Raw genomic sequence first — 16,500 nt, forward strand, 5'->3', positions numbered from 1 at the left:
TTAATTTTTGTTCTCACTTAGGCCATTAACTGAGCTTTCTCCTTCACTGATCCTTGTCTGTTCATTCTACAGTTAATTTCCTCAGGCAAGTTCATAGCAAAAAAAAAAAAAACCAAAACAAAAAACCTAGTATCTTCAACTTTTACAAGGTTCCACCTTGTAAAGGTCCAAGATTATTCTTCTGTAAACTCTTAGCCCCAAGGTTGAAAGGGAAGCCATACAGGGAAGCTTTAAAGGGTAGCCAATACAGACAGTTGTCTCCACTATTTCAAATGGGGGTTCAGGGGACTTGGTTTCTAATTCTATATCTAAAATCATTAACCTGAAAAGGCACTTAAAAGGCACTAACCACCTCTTCTGTTTTTCATTTGTAAAATAGTAGTAGGAATGTTGGAGTGGCTAGTGACTCGGTCACCTCCTACTTGGAAACAGTGTCTTCTGTGAAATCACTGTTTTCTCTGTTAAAGGCTACTAGTATAAGGCACCTCTTTATTTTTCATTTGTTCTGTTAATTATCAAAACCTTGAAATAGTTTATTCAGGTCAGAATGAGTTGCTTCAGTAACAGGAAGTAAGCTCTGGGTGGGTATCACATAGCCACTTCCTCATTCTCTCGAAGGCTTGCCGTGGAGAGGACACAGCCATTCTACTTAAAGAGAACCTTCTCTTAGGGCCCATTAGAGAATTCCCCTTTTCTGGCCACGGAGATAGATTTATGAAGCAACTGGGATTCTTCTTGTTTCTGCCTTGTGCATCACTAGCCTGGATCAATCTAATAATTATCTTTCTCTATTCCTATATTTTTGCAGAAGTGTTCTACTGGAGGAAAATTAAATTGTATGGGTGCCACCAAGAGCCATAGTCTCTAACCTCAGAATTATAGCAAACTTTCCTAGTAATAGTAGTAGTAGAAAATGATGACTGAGCTCCAGCTATGTGTATGAAGTGCTCAGGTACTTTATACATGTTAATAACCTCATTTAGTCTTTCCCACAACTGGTTAGTACTACTTAGTGAGTACAGTCCCTCAGGTAGTAAATGACACAGCTGAAATGCAGTTCCTGGTCTGTCTGCTCCAGAGACTCTTGTCTGCTATGCGGGATTTCTTTCTGGGCTTCCTCTGCCTCTCCTCTTAGAGGCAAGTCTAGATCCTCACTTCTTTCCTCAAGAATCTACCTTAACTCCACCTCCAGCTATCGAGCTCATCACTCCTGCTTCAGAAGGAAGGGAGAAGCTGTTAGGCATGTCTTTTACCTAGAAACTCACATGCATGCCTCCCTTTTCCTTATTCTTCCCTGCTCAGAGGAAGGACCATTCCTCCTGTTGCTCTGAATCCTGGGGCCTTCCTCCACAATTTTTGCCACTCTCCTCAATCTTGCATCACATCTTTTCTGCTGCCTTTTTGGCATATAAATACGCTTAAATTTCTCATCCACACCTTCTCCAGCTACCAACATAATGGTTAAGAGCACAAATCCTGGGCTTTAAATCCTGTTCACCCACTAGAAAAATGATCCTGGGCAGGTTTTACTTAATTGTGCCTCAGTTTCTTTGGGGAGGATAATGGCTCCTACCTCATTGTGAGGATAACATAATGCATGTGGAGCCTTTAGCACAATACCTCGCACATGGCATTCAATACATGTTAGCTGTTGTCATTTTTATTAACAGTTATATTGTTGGCTGTTGTCACCACCCTCAATCCTTCATTCCTTTTATAGCCAGGCTTTTGGAAAGCATAATCAAGGAAAGACCACCTTCAGTTCCTTACCTCCCATTTCCTTTTTAGTCCACAGTAATCTTGTGCTCTCTCACTGAAATTACCACAAGTCACTAATGACTGTCTAATTGCCAAATTCAGAAAGACCCTTCATCCTACTTGTCATTTGTGTACTCCTTACACTTGCAACCCATTAGTGTAAATTCTTTGGCATTATCTAGCAATGAAGATTTCTACTGAAGTGAGGAATTTAGAATAAGGCCAAAAGCATACTAAAATATTTATAATATTTTCCTATTTTAAATGTACAGACTGAATATAAATTAAAATTTATAAAAGTAATAAATGTTATAGAAAAATCATTTCTGTGTGATGTTCTATTATGAAATGTGGTTATATCCTTGAGGTCTAGAATTTTAGTGCCTTGATTCACATCCTGAATCCTGACTCTGACCTTGATCAAATGATACATGTCACTTCTCTGAACTTTGCCTTTTCTCTCTTTGTAACAGTACTTCTCTCATGGAACTGTGAGGACCAAACAAAGAGAAAATTCACATAAAATATATAGAGTACTGACCGGCCATAAAATAAGTGCTCGGGAAATGTTGGACATCACTGATTTTTCCCAAAACATATTCAACTTAATTTCACCTTTCCTTGATGCCTGAATGTCTTCATAAACATCGATTACTCTCCTAGAATACAGTAAAGCCCTCAGGGTGCCTATGTGTGGGTGTCAGGTTCACTTGAGGTACACTCTTGCCCCTAGTGTTTGATGTTGGAATTTTATGTATAATTTGTTTCTCTGTTCTGGCTATTGCTTTTTGCTATTGACTCTCATCTAATGAGCTTTCCTGTGCTAGGAGCTAAATAACTGCATACAGTTGTATAATGGAAACACTCTGTAATTGAGGACTGGAGGTTTTCTCCAACACTGTGTGGGCCTTTTGATCGAGGAGATGAGAGAGGACAAGAAAGCTATGGACTTTGTTGAATATTTTGGATCTTTTATGACCTTACATTCCTTCAGAGATTTTGCCCTTTTCAAAGAATTTGTGTATCTCTTCTCTCAAGTGAGACAAATCCAGAGTAGAGCAAGCCCTCTTGAAAAGTTTTATTAATCTTACAAATGAAAAAATGAAGATAGAATGGGATTAAAGGACTAGATTACAGAGCTAATTACTTAGCAGCAGAGTCTGGACTACAACCCAGGTTTCCATCTTTCCTTGGCTCACTCTTGTGAACTACAGCTAAAGTAGGTTAACATCCAGGTAGGAGATGGCATCCTTTTAACTGGGACATTTCTCTTTTGAGGGACCTATATATTGATGGTGGTCTTCCCCTTTGACCAGTCTCATCCCATACACCTACTACTGCCTGAAATAGCAACTTTGTGTTCTCATTGCTGTGGCTCATAGATGTGTTCAGAAACTAAAGATTTTGTCCTTATTGGTCCAGGGCATTGGTATGATATTCCTCGGGCTCCTGGCATGCCCACTAGAAGAGAGGGTGCTTTGCATACGCATGTGAACTTCCCGCTGGACTGTGCTGTTAGGTAAACAGCTGTACTTTTGCCCTTGTCCAAGCTCAAACTCCATTCTGCATCATGAGTTAAATCACTTAGCTGTTTTTCCCCCTTGGGGCACACCGGAACACATACATAATGTGGAGGGCATTAAAAGGTAAAAAGTAACTCTCAACATTAAGGAATGAATATAAGAACTTTATGAATGTTAATGATTTATTCCAGTGTTGCAAGGAGTTAATAAAGACCTAAAGTGTGACTTCATTGTTTCTACAGATTGCATTTTGAGAACTGCTATTCCTAATGCACTTCAAATAATAAAAATGAAGTCCTGAGAGTTTTAATTTAGGTAGGTAGCACTTAGAGAAAGGATCTCAGGCCCCTCCTTGCCCAAGTCTGACAAAAGTAAAACTATGCTTGCTTCTTTAGCATTGATACAAACACTTTTCTCAAGAGAGTCAAGACCCATGGGAAAAGGGTTGTCTCTTTTGTGCTTCCTTGAGGACACACTGTGTAAAGCACTGATGAAGGAGTCTAAGGTCAAGAAATGAATGATTGCACCTTTAAAATGACAAATCTAATCTGTTACTCTCCTGCTTAAAAGTCTATTGCATTCTCCTCTACAGGATAGTATGAGTGGTATCTAGATGCCTAAGTGGGCCACAGAGGGTCCTTGAATAGCTGCAGTTTGTCTGGCTTTTCTGCATTTCAGTGGCCTTCCCTTGTAGAGAGTGCCTCATTCTTACATAGATTGAAAGTCATCTTGGCCAGTCTTCACCCAAAGTTTCTCTCTTTTCTGTTCCCAGGGCATTTTGTTTACCTACCTCTCTAATAGCAGGTGTCTACACATTATTTATTAATCGATCCATGTCTGTCTCTACCATTAGTCCAGGGTAGGAATTAAACCTTTCATCTTTGTAGCGTTTCTAATGCCTAGCAGGCAGCCAGTCAAGTTTACCACCTGATTTACTTCATGGGAAATCCCTTATTACTTATTATAATTATCCCATGTTCTCCTGCCTTGTCTCATAACAACAATTCTGCTGTTCCTGATTATGTCCATTTAACAAGTGATTTCTTTTCTGTCCAGGCAGCATAATTCGTTGTATGAGGCGCCTGGAAGAATTGCTTCGACAAATGTGTCAAGCAGCAAAAGCCATTGGAAACACTGAGCTGGAAAATAAATTTGCAGAAGGTCAGTATCTAATTCGTAAGCTTTTTCTAATAATTTAGGCAAATCTTGTGAGACTTGAGCCCTTGACCACAAGCTAGGAGGACATTTTGATGCTGTTTACTGGATTGTCCCCGAGAACCATCTGCTAGTGTTTCTGTGACATTTTAGTGTGTGGGGGAAAAGTTGAGATTTTATATATGTATCATTTACATATACTTACCGTACACCTACTATGTGACAGGCAATGTTTGAAGCACTAGAAGGGTTCAGCAGTGAACAAAAGAACAGAAACCCCTGCCTCCATGGAGCTAACATTCAAGTGCAAGGAGACAGTAAACAAGTCTAATTAAATTTATCAAATGGTAGTAAGTCTATAGAAAAAAAGACAATAGGGAATTGGGGGGTGGATAAGGTGGTCTGGGGTAGAAGTGGTAGTTGGGCCCTTGATATACTTGAGTGACAGCAAGAAGCCAATGTGGCTGGAGCAGAGTAGCACTGGTTGAGAGGGAGAAAGAAAATGATCATGTAGCTTTTAGGCCCAGGCTTTTTACTCTGTAGTGACTGGAGGTTAGGAGCACAGGAGTGTTGTGCTGTCACTTGGATTTTATAATACAAGGTTAATTGTTATGAGAGTTATAAAAGATTAGTATATATTTATATATAATTTATATATTATATATTTTTTGATATATATTTAATTATAATGCTGTTGGATCGAGGGCAAGTCGATAGAATAGCAAGATGGAAGCCAGGAGACCAGATCAATACAGGATGGCTAGGCCAGGGTGGTAGTGATGAGGCAGAGTGGGGACAGCAGGCATAAACATGCTTGTGAGTAGCTTTGTCATTTCAGCGAATCTTGACCAAGAAAAAGGACCACAAGTTAAAGCATCAAAGGCGGCAACCACACTGTTGCTCTAAGCCAGTTGATGCTAATGATTTCTGCTAACAACTTAGTGTCTTAAGAAGTTTGCAGAAACTGGGTTTCCACATTATTGATAGAGGCAGGCCTATTTAATCACTTAGGGTTTAAGTATAGGTATGAAAGTTCTTAAAAAATAAGTTATAGGCTGGGCACAGTGGCTCACACCTGTAATCCTAGCACACTGGCAGGCTGAGGAAGGATTCCTTGAGGTCAGGAATTTGAGACCAGCCTGAGCAAAAGTGAGACCCCGTCTCTACTAAAAATAGAAAAATTAGCCAGGTATTGTGTGATATGCACCAATAGTCCCAGCTACCTGGGAAGCTGAGGCAGGAGGATCGCTTGAGCCTGGGAGTTTGAGGTTGCTGTGAGCTAGGGTGACGCCATGGCTCTCTATTCACGGCAATGGAGTGAGACTCTTTCTCAAAAAAAAAAAAAAGGCAGCATTTATTAGGAATTATTCTTTTTTAAAAATAAAAATAAGTGGTTGGGTGTGGTGGCTCTCGCCTATAATCCCAGCACTCTGGGAGGCAGAGGTGGGAGAATCGTTTGAGCTCAGAAGTTCGAGACCAGCTGGGAGCAAGAGTGAGACCCTGTCTCTACCAAAAATAGAAATTATCTGGACAACTAAAAATATATACAAAAAATAAGCAGGGCATGGTGGTACATGCCTGTAGCTAGGCTGATGCCATGGCACTTTAGCCACAGCAACAGAGTGAGACTCTGTCTCAAAAAAAATAAGTTATAAATAAAATTTGTACTTGTCCTGCCTTAATGCAGAAAGAATTTCACATGGTAATTAGAAATATATTGATATAGGTTGCAAATCCAAGCTTTTGGATCAACTCACTCCTTTTGACAGTTAGTCCTTCCTAGAATTTGTCTTTCTGAATAGTTTTAGACACCACCATCCCCGTGGGTACCTCAGAATCAAAAGAACAGAGAGGTCTTGTTTCTAAGTGTTCTTCCTCTTGGAGCTGGCTGTGAATTGCCCTAGGTGTCCAGCAAGTTTTTTTTATTTTCCAGGCTGCGCTCTCAACCAGTTTAATCAGGATTGCTGTGCTATCTTTCTACAACCCCAGTAGAGAGAAGATGTTTTGTGGTCTTGAAAGCTTAAATCTTATTATCTTTTCTCTTAGGAATCACCAAAATCAAGAGAGATATTGTGTTTGCTGCCAGCCTCTACTTGTAACAAGTCAGCTAAAGGAATGTGGGATTTTAGATTATTCATCACCTGTGTGATTACAGTTGACTACAAATGCCTACAAGTGATTTGCTTCTATCTCAAGATGGTTATCCTCATTTTAATGTGTATTATATTTAAGCAAACATCATTCTGTGAAAGCATATGACATACACATTTATACATAAGCATTACATTTTTTTAATAAAAAATGTACAGGTGGGGCAGTGTTTTGGTGAAAGGCTTGAAATTTTTTAATGAACTCAGAGCTAGTAGATAACCATTGTGTTAAATGTAACTATATACACACAATAAAGTGGGCATCCAAGAGGCATAGCAGCAGCAGCAGTCCATTAAGGCCTGTACACTGGGTGGAAAGGCATCCTCTTGCCTTCTGGTTGCAATTTTAGAAAGCAGGCCAGCTTCATCTGGGCACCATGCAGCCCTTCAAGGCTGGTGATTGTTCCGATAGTGATTCCCAGTTGTTGGTGTTTCATGCAGAGTTGTATGCGAGTCCTCCTCTTTTCTCTCTTTAAATGGAGAACTTTTTTCTTTGAAGAAATCTGATACATATACGGCCTATATAGAACAGGGTAAAATTTAAGTTTAAAAACCATATACAAAGTTGCAATAAGCAGCTTCCTAAAATAAATATAAACAAAAGTATATACCTTGGAGGGGTATAGTTTAAGGATATAAAAAATTAGTGGCTAATAGGAATTCTTTTTTAAAAGAGATTATTCCAAATTGTTTTGTTAGCAACTTTGTCAGCAAACAGTTTCATTCTGCCAACACTTAGTTATTAACTTCATGTAAATTAGCTTTTTCAATTCACACCAAAAAGAAAACTGTTTATAGCAAGAGCCTTTTACAATAAAAATACTAAGATTTTTATAACTTTTGCAAAAGAGTAACCTAGTTTTTACCTGTTGTCTATCCTAAAATGACTTAATAACACATGATTCTTACCCACTAGGAATTACTGAACCATATTCTCTGCCTTTGGGTATTTAACTCACTAGGGATTTCTTGTCTGTCTTTTTATCCAAAAGTTTAGCAATATCAACATGTAGTCCCCTGTATACTTACAACTAATATTGCAACCAGAGCTCCTTGAATGAGTCCAGTCAACACATCGCTCCAATGGTGTTTATAGTCAGATACTCGAGAAAGGCCCACATAAATGGATACAGCAACTAGACCAAACTGCAGAGTGGGGCGTAAGAGTCTTGCCCAGTCTCCCTTCATCCTGGCTTGAAGATAAAGCTAATAGAAAAGATAAAAATAATTTATTTAACATACCAATTTTATATTTTATCTTAAGTGTCACCACACCTCTGAAGGGTTGGCATTTAAATTATTATTAAAGTATTATATGAAATAAGACTTTTAGGCAAGCATTCTTGTACATATTAAAGACTAAAGGTTAATCCTTTTAAAGGGAAAAAAAAAAACAAACTGTTGCCCTGGCAACTTTTGTTTACAAGAATTTATTACCAATCTAGCAACACCACCCTTTAAATTGTAAACAAGGCAAGGGTCCTTGTTTATGACTTTCTAGACAGGATTTCAAGGGCAGCTCCTCCTCTCACAGTTTGGATTATAATTCCGACCATCAAAGGCCAGTGTTGTCATTAGTTCTGAGTCTTGGGGTAAACTGCTGGCATTCTGAGCATGGGCTGTCCTTGCCCTATCTAGGGGCTATTTTAATATTTCACCAAAAAATTTACTTGAGAGCTCTGCTAGCCTCAAACTATTTAACAGGGCAACTGAGAATAAATAATCTGTACTTATATCTAAGGTACTGCCTAGATAAATAATACAGGTTGTGGTTTAGTCATGATCCAGTAAAGGAGTTTATTTCAATAGCGCCTGTTCCTGGTTTAAGTTCTATTACTTTCCTATACACCAATCAGACCTAAGAACTTCCCTTTCCTGTCTTAGCCTGCCTTTGACTTTAGGTACATCCCTACCTAACAATTTTTATGTAGAAACAACTCTTTTAGAGTCAGTTTGCTCTTATTAAGAAAAATAAAAACTGCCTAATTTCTATCTAATAACAATTTTTAACATTCACTTTTAAGATTCTGTTCCGTAATTTATGATTCAGACTTAATTAAATGCAGTCCTCAAATAATTGACATGGCTCTGCCCATTGCCACTGCCTGTTTAAAATAGATGCACAAATCCATTCCCAGTTCTCTGGGCACTGCTGTAGGTGTTCAGTTCCTAGCAGCTGGCAAAGACCCAGGGGCTAATTTTATCAGCTACTTTGTATAAGCATCTTGTTCTAAAAGAGCATACCAGTTGTTTAACTGACTCTGACTCATAGCTAGTTTAAGTGCTACTGCCTTTCTGCAGTCATTTTTGTTTTTTGATGCTTAAGCCATGAAAAAAGTAAGTAAGAACCTTATCTCAGGATTCACTTCATTTCTACCTCCATTGGAAGCTATTCATTTTAAGGAGAAAATTTCCTTGACTGCAGCTGAAACCAAGGTTTGGGTATTATTGTCAAAAAGTTCAGCTATCCCCATTTGGTTATTTGGCTGCCTTTTGATACAACATTTAAAAGCATAGTTTTTTCAGACTAAATAAATACCCAGGAATTACAAATAATTATGAATACACATCTTAGGGAGAACTCTTTGCTTATGACAAAGCAAGAAAAAACTCTCAAATGGACGTAAGCTGGTCCCATTTTGTACTTCCAACCTAAAGGAAACTCAGGTAGGATTTTCACAGTCTTCACAACTCAAACATCCCTCTAACGATACTTTTCTTCCAAACAACCCTGACTTTGATATGTCATGTATAATTTTACCCAAACTTCTTTCCTAACATCCCAGTGAAAAGAATTAACATTCACTTACAGATCAGCAATCAAATAAGCTCCAATACTTTAGGCAAAATCTTTACCCTTGTTAAGTAGCTGGTTTTCTCCTTACACATCTACCCAAAAATAGATCTTTCTCCCATCAGTAAGACACCATGGACTCAAATTATTTCATCCTGAGAGGGTTCTGGGATTCTCTGATTGTGGGTTTTACACCTGACCTTACACTCTAGACTTTGGCTCCTCTGGTGACTAATGATTGACTTGAGTGCAGTCTCTGGTCACAGAACAATTCTCAGGACATATGAGTGAAGCTGGCTGTTTGAATGCGCTTCCTGTGTGCCTGCACTGTGTTTCCCTGGCACTAGCATACTTGGTGTAGCATGGTGAAGGCCAGGCACCCCATACAGCCATCCCTGTGAAGACTTCCATTTCACGAGAGCCCAAGCTAGTAAACACCCTGAGTTTCTTGGACCTTGGGTCACCTGAGTTCCGTAGTGGACATGCCCAGAACTCTAGACTTTGGCTTCTCTCCTCCCATGTTGATAGCCCAAAACCTCCTGTGTGAGTAGGTTCAACAAAACACAGTGATTTTCTTTCTGTGGTTCCACCTTGATTTTGGGCAAAGCAAATACTTGTCATGACTTCCTTTAAAAGGAAAGAAGCTCCATTCCTCCAACTTTCTCTAACTGCCTCAGAGAAGTTCACTGTCTGAAGCTTCTCAGCATTGTTCTATTAGAACTAGCTATAGGGACAGAGCTCACACTTTAATGCCAGCTTTAATACTAACAAGCTGTATATCTGTAGGTCCCTTCCTTTACAAACTCCACTCTAACCCCTTCCCCATATATATGCCACTTGCCAAGTACATATTCACTAAACCTAAGTAAGGCATTCGGATGTTTACTTTTTAAGAGTTATGATAACATGCAGAACTCCTTGACCAATACTGTGTGTGGTATCGAACAAGCTCAGTAGCAGTGCCTATTACTTTCAAATTCCCCTTTTGGGGGGAATTTCCTATTCACAGACAAGTAAAAAAGCAGCCCTATTTGGACCATGCAGCCTTGCCTTCTGAAAGGGCACTGACTAGATGACTTATACCCGGCCTCTCCCAGTGATCTGCTGGGCTGTATTCTCCCTCTGGAATTTATCCTGGAAGTATGAAGGAGCTCTCTATTTTTAGAAGTTGTAGAAAGCACCTAATGGGTACGTGACAGATTATTTACAAAACTAAAGTTAAGAGGAAGCAAAAGCTATGGTTACTCGAGGAGAGCAAGACATTTAGTGGAAAACAATGGAGCGGCTTTAAAATGGCTGACTAGAAGAATCTGGTACTCGCCTCCTCCATAAAGTAGAGCCAAAATAAGTAGATAAGCATACTTCAAATAGATCACCTACGAGAGAACACTGGAATTCAAGACAAGTGGCAGGAAACAGCTAAAGTAAGGAGAGGAAAGCCACGTTGCCTGCTTGGCTGGGGAGGCTTCCAGTGAGTGACCCCCAGTGGTCCACACTCCCAATGCAGACTCATGCAGTCCTAGCCATTAGGAGAGTCCCTTAACTCACCCAGGCCCTGAGACTAACAGGGTGCTGGCTGGAGCCCATAAAATGGCACTGCTCCAGAGGGAGCTCCAAGTCCTACAGCTACAGCAAGGTGCCATATTTGAGAACCCAGCCCCCACCAGATTGCATCCTGCCCTGGAGCCCAAGAGTCCCTGCACCTGCAGATCTCTGGAGCCCCACTGACATCCTCTGCACACAGCCAGAATCACAGCTGGCTGCCGCCACCAGAGCTATGATGCAAGCCATTAGCAGTGACCTCACCATTCTCGGTAGCGCTGCCACTGTTAATTTACAAGCATCCTGAGAACAGGCTTTTGCCCCCCATGTCCCCAGGTGCAGGGCCACAGTGCAGCCACTGCCACCCCTGCACCCAAGCATTCTGCCAGAGGTCTGAGAATCACCCTGCCCCTGTCTACCATAGCCAGTACCTGTACACACCACTGCAGTGGCCTGAGGACAGGCCCGCGCCCACCCCAGGTGCCCAAGCATGCCAACCAGGGACTGGGAGATCAGCCTCCCTATCTACGACTACTGGTACCTGAACACTCCTCCTGAGAGTCTGAGGATGGGCCCACCCAGCTAGCTTCTATCACCACAGCTGACACCCATTCACATGGGTCACCTGCGAGCCTGGGAATTGGCCCACCGAGTCCATCACAGCCAGCCTGACACCAGCACAGACCACCTGGGAGTCAGAGGGTTACCCACGCCACACCCACTGTCCATGGGCCCAAAGACTCACCCACCTGCCCAGCCTACTGTTGCTCCTGCCAGCACCTGAGCAAGCCACCTGGAAGCCCAGGAATCAGCCTACCTGGACCCACTAACACTGGTACTAGCATATGCCACCACTGGACACATGGACAGGAACACTTGGCCCACTGCTGCCATCACTGGGGTCCTGAGGATTGGCCCACCTAACGTCCCCATCCTCAGCAAGCCACCACAGGAACTAAAAACCACACCCTATGCCACTGAAAAAATATCAGACACTACTAACACTGTTTATGGCCAAAGAAATCATGCACCCAAAATCAAAGCCAAAGTGCCCATACTATGCCATAGATAAATCAGGAAAAAGTCCTCCCCTGTGAAAGCAAATTCAAAAAACTATTGACTATTACACCAGAAACACAGACATCAATGGTAAGGACACAAGAAACATGAAAAAGCAAGGAAATATAACATTTCCAAAGGAACACAGCAACAGATTCCAATACAAAAGAAACTTATGAAATCTTGGAAAAAGAATTCAAAATAATGATATTAAAGCAGCTCAGTAAGATACAAAGAAATCAGAAAAACAGTTCAGGATGTGAATGAGTTGTTTGCCAAGGACATATAAAAAAGAACCAAACAAATCCTGGAACTTAAAAATTCACTGATAAAATACAAAATACATTTGAAAACTTCAACAACAGCTTCAAGCAGAAGAAGAATTTCAGAACTTGGAGGCAGGTCTTTTGAAATAACCCAGACAGAAAAAATAAAGAATAAAAACGAATAAGCAACGCCTATGTGACATATGGGAGAGTATAAAGCAATCAGATATTCAAATTTTTGTCCCAGAGGGTGAAGAGAAAATGAAAGGGACGGACAACATATTTAATGAAGTAATAGCTGAAAACTTCCCAAGTCTAGCAAGAGATTTAGACATCCAAATACAGGAAGCTTGAGATCCCCAAACAGATAAAATTCAAAAAGGTCTTCTCCATTGCACATTATAGTCAAATTGTCAAAAGTCAAAAATAAAGAATTTTACAAACAGCAAGAGAAAAGCATCTAGTCATTCATAAAGGAACCCACATCAGACTAACCAGGTTTCTCAGCAGAAACTTTATATGCCAGGAGAGAATGAGATGATATATTCAAAGTACAGAAAAGGGAGGGAGGGTATCAGTCAAAGATACTATACCCAGGAAAGTCATTCTTCATAAATTAAGGAGAAACAAAGTCTTTCCCAGTCAAGTAAAAGCTAAGGGAATTCATCACCACTACACCACCCCTACAAGAAATGCTTAAGGGAGTCCTACACCTGGAAGCAAAAGGACAATGCCTACCATTATGAAAACACAAAAGTTTAAAACCCATTGGTAAAGCAAACACACAAATAAGGAAGAGAAAGGACTCAAATGTTAGCAAGACAGAAAACCATCAAACCACAATGAGAAACAGTAAGAGAAAGAAAGGAACAAAGGATATACAAAACAACCAGAAATCAAGTAATAAAATGACAGGAATAAGCCATCACATATCGATAATCTTGAATGTAAAGAGATTAAACTTTACAATTCGAAGATACAGACTGTCTGAATGGATAAGAAACCATGAACTAACTGTATGCTAGCTACAAGAAACTCATCTGTAAAGACACACTTAGACTGAAAGTTAAGGATGGAAAAGATATTCCATGCAAACAGAAACCAAAAGTGGGCAGGAGTAGCTATAATTATATCAGATAAAACAGACTTTAAGTCAAAAATACTAAAAAGAGACAAAAATATGATTCAACAAGAGGAAATAACAATTCTAAACATATATGAACCCAACACTGAAGCCCCCAGATATATAAAGCAAATATTACTAGATCTAAAGGAAGAGAGAGACCCCAGTGCAATAATAGTTGGGGACTTCAACATCCCACTCTAAGCATTAAACAGATCATCTAGACAGAAAATTAACAAGAAAACATTGGATTTAAAATTGCACTTTAGAGCAAATGGATCTACCAGACATTTATGGAACATTTCATCCAACAACTAAAGAATACACATTCTCATCAGAACACAAAACATTCTCCATGATACAAGAGATGTTATGCTACAAAACAAGATTCAACAAATTTCTAAAAATCAAAATCATATTTGGTATCTTCCCGGGAAGGAGGAACTCTTCAGAAACTATATAAATACACTGAAATTAAACAACATGAATCTGAATGGTCACAAGGCCAAGGAAGAAATTAAGGAAGAAATAAAAAGAATTCTTGAAACAAATGCAAAAGTAGAAACACAATATACCAAAACCTTAGCAATGCTAAGAGGTAATACCAATAAATACCTACATTAAAAAAGTAGAAAGACTTCAAGTAAACACTCTAATGATGCACCTCAAGGAACTGGAAAAGCAAGCGTAAACCAAACCCAAAATTAGTAGAAAGAAAGAAAAAGAACAGAGCAAAACTAAACAAAATGAAGATTAAACAAAATACAAAGCATCAATGAAATGAAAAGTTGGCTTTATGAAAAGATAAACAAAACCAATAAACCACTAGCTAGACTAAGCAAGAAAAAAATAAATGCCCAAATAAAAATCAGAAATGAAAAAGAAGGCATTACAACTGATACCAGAAAATTATAAAAGATCATCAGAGATTATAATTAACAACTATACACTAACAAACCAGAAAACTTAGAGGACACAGATAAATTCCTTGCTACATACAACCTATCAAGATTGAATCAGTAAAAAAAAGTCTCCCAACAAAGAAAAGTCTAGGACCGGATGGCTTCACAGCTGAATTCTACCAAAGTTATAGAGAAGTTAACATAATTGTCCTCAAATTATTCCAAAAAATTGAAGAGAATTCTCCCAAACTCATTCTATATGACCAGCATTACCCTAATGCCAAAACCAGACAAGAATACAACAAAAAAGAAAGCTAAAGACCAATATCTCTGATGAACATAGACACAAAAATACTCAACAAAATACTAGCAAACCAGCCTGGTGCAGTGGCTTACGCCCATAATCCTAGCACTTTGGGATGCAGAGACAAGAGGAATGCTTGAGGCCAGGAATTTGAGACCAGTGTGAGCAAGAGCAAAACCCCCATTTCTACAAAAAATAGAAAAATGGTGGTGCATTCCTATAGCCCCAGCTACTCAGGAGGCTGAGGCAGGAGGATCACTTGAGCCCAGGAGTTGGAGGTTGCGGTGAGCTATGATTATACCACTGCACTCTAGCCGGGCAATACAGCAAGAACTTGTCTCAAAAAAAAAAAAAAAAAAAAAAAAGCCTAGCAAACCAAATCCGATAGCACATCAGAAAGATAATAAACCATGATCAAGTGGATTTTATCCCAAAGATGCAAGGAAGTATCAACATATGCAAATCAATAAACATGATATATCACCTCAACAAACCATATGATCATCTCAACAGATGCAGAAAAAACATTTGATAAAACTGAACATCCCTTCATAATGCAAATTGTCAACAAACTAGGCACAGAAGAGCATAATTAGACATGATAAAGGCCATATATGACCAACCCACAGCTAATATGTTACTGAAATTGAGAAAGCTGAAAGGCTTCCCTCTAAGAACTGAAATAAGATAAGGATGCCAATTTTTACCCCTCTTATTCAACATAGTACTGGAAGTCCTAGCCAGAGCAATCAGATAAGAGAAAAAAATAAAAGGCATCCCAATTGGAAATGAGGAACTCAAATTGTCCCTCTGTACAGATGACATTGATCTTTTATCTAGAAAAACCTAAAGACTACACCAAAAAATTCTTAGATCTGATAAATAAATTTAGTGAAGTTTCAGGATATAAAATCAACATATACACCAATAATTAACTATCTGAGAGAGAAAGGTAGGTAATACCTTTCCTAGGTATACCTTCCTAGGAAAGGAAGGTAATACCATTTAAAATAACTACAGAAATAAAGTAAAATAAAATACCTAGGAATAAATTTAACCAAGGAGGTGAAAGACCTCTACAATGAAAACTACAGAACACTGATGAAAGAAACCAAAGAGGATACAAACAAATAGACATTCCATACTAATAGATTAGGATTAACATCATTAAAATGACCATACCACCCAAAGCAATCTACAGATTCAATGCATTCCCTATCAAAATATCAATGTCATTTTTCACAGAAATAGAAAAAAATAATCCTAAAATCTGTATGGAATTAAAAAAGAGCCTGAATAGCCAAAGCAATCCTGAGCAAAAATAACAAAGCTGGAGGCATCATACTACCTGACTTCATAATATAATACAAGGCTTTAGTAACCAAAACAGCATAGACTTGGTATTAAAACAGACATAGGCACCAACGGAACAGAATAGAGAACCCAAACATAAATGCACATAATTACAGCCAACTAATTTTTGATGAAGGAGCCAACCAAGAACATACACTGGGGAAAGGACTTCCTTCTTTAATAAATGGTGCTGGGAAAACTGGGAATCCATATGCAGAAGAATTAAACTGAACCACCATCTCTCAACTCAAGATGGATTAAAAACTTAATCGCAAGACCCAACACTATAAAACTACTAGAAGAAAACACAGAGGAACCACTTCAGGATATTGGCTAGGCAAAGAATTTTTGGCTAAGACCTCAAAAGCACAGGCAACAAAAATAAAAAATAGACAAATAGGACTATATTAAACTAAAAAGCTTCCGCATAGCAAAGGAAACAAGAGTGACAGAATGAAGAGACAACCTGTTGAATGGGAGAAAATATTTGCAAAGTACTCATCCAATAAGGGACTAACATCCAGAATATACAAGGAACTCAAACAACTCAACCACCAAAAAGAAAAACAAA

General features: G+C 39.1%; 2 protein-coding genes across 4 annotated transcripts in view; one reads left to right on the forward strand and one right to left on the reverse strand.

Annotated features, from left to right (window-relative positions):
- MTREX (Mtr4 exosome RNA helicase) overlaps positions 1 to 6,756 on the forward strand; it is a 91,975-nt gene extending 85,219 nt beyond the window's left edge. Inside the window, exons 26-27 of the mRNA XM_012775694.3 lie at positions 4,338 to 4,442; positions 6,483 to 6,756. Of these exons, the coding sequence (XP_012631148.1) occupies positions 4,338 to 4,442; positions 6,483 to 6,535 (158 nt within the window). The 3' untranslated portion in view covers positions 6,536 to 6,756. The remainder of the gene's footprint in view (positions 1 to 4,337; positions 4,443 to 6,482) is intronic.
- The window catches only part of PLPP1 (phospholipid phosphatase 1), a 92,321-nt gene continuing 82,524 nt past the window's right edge, over positions 6,704 to 16,500 (reverse strand). For 2 of the 3 annotated variants that reach the window (XM_012775697.3, XM_012775698.3), the window contains exons 5-6: positions 7,616 to 7,792; positions 6,704 to 7,105 (exon numbers count right to left, since the gene is read on the reverse strand). In XM_012775697.3, the coding sequence (XP_012631151.1) occupies positions 6,974 to 7,105; positions 7,616 to 7,792 (309 nt within the window). In that variant the 3' untranslated portion in view covers positions 6,704 to 6,973. The remainder of the gene's footprint in view (positions 7,106 to 7,615; positions 7,793 to 16,500) is intronic. The other variant, XM_012775695.3, reaches the window with a different exon arrangement.

The sequence above is a fragment of the Microcebus murinus genome, chromosome 11 (assembly GCF_040939455.1).
Source record: "Microcebus murinus isolate Inina chromosome 11, M.murinus_Inina_mat1.0, whole genome shotgun sequence".
Classification (NCBI taxonomy): domain Eukaryota; kingdom Metazoa; phylum Chordata; class Mammalia; order Primates; family Cheirogaleidae; genus Microcebus; species Microcebus murinus.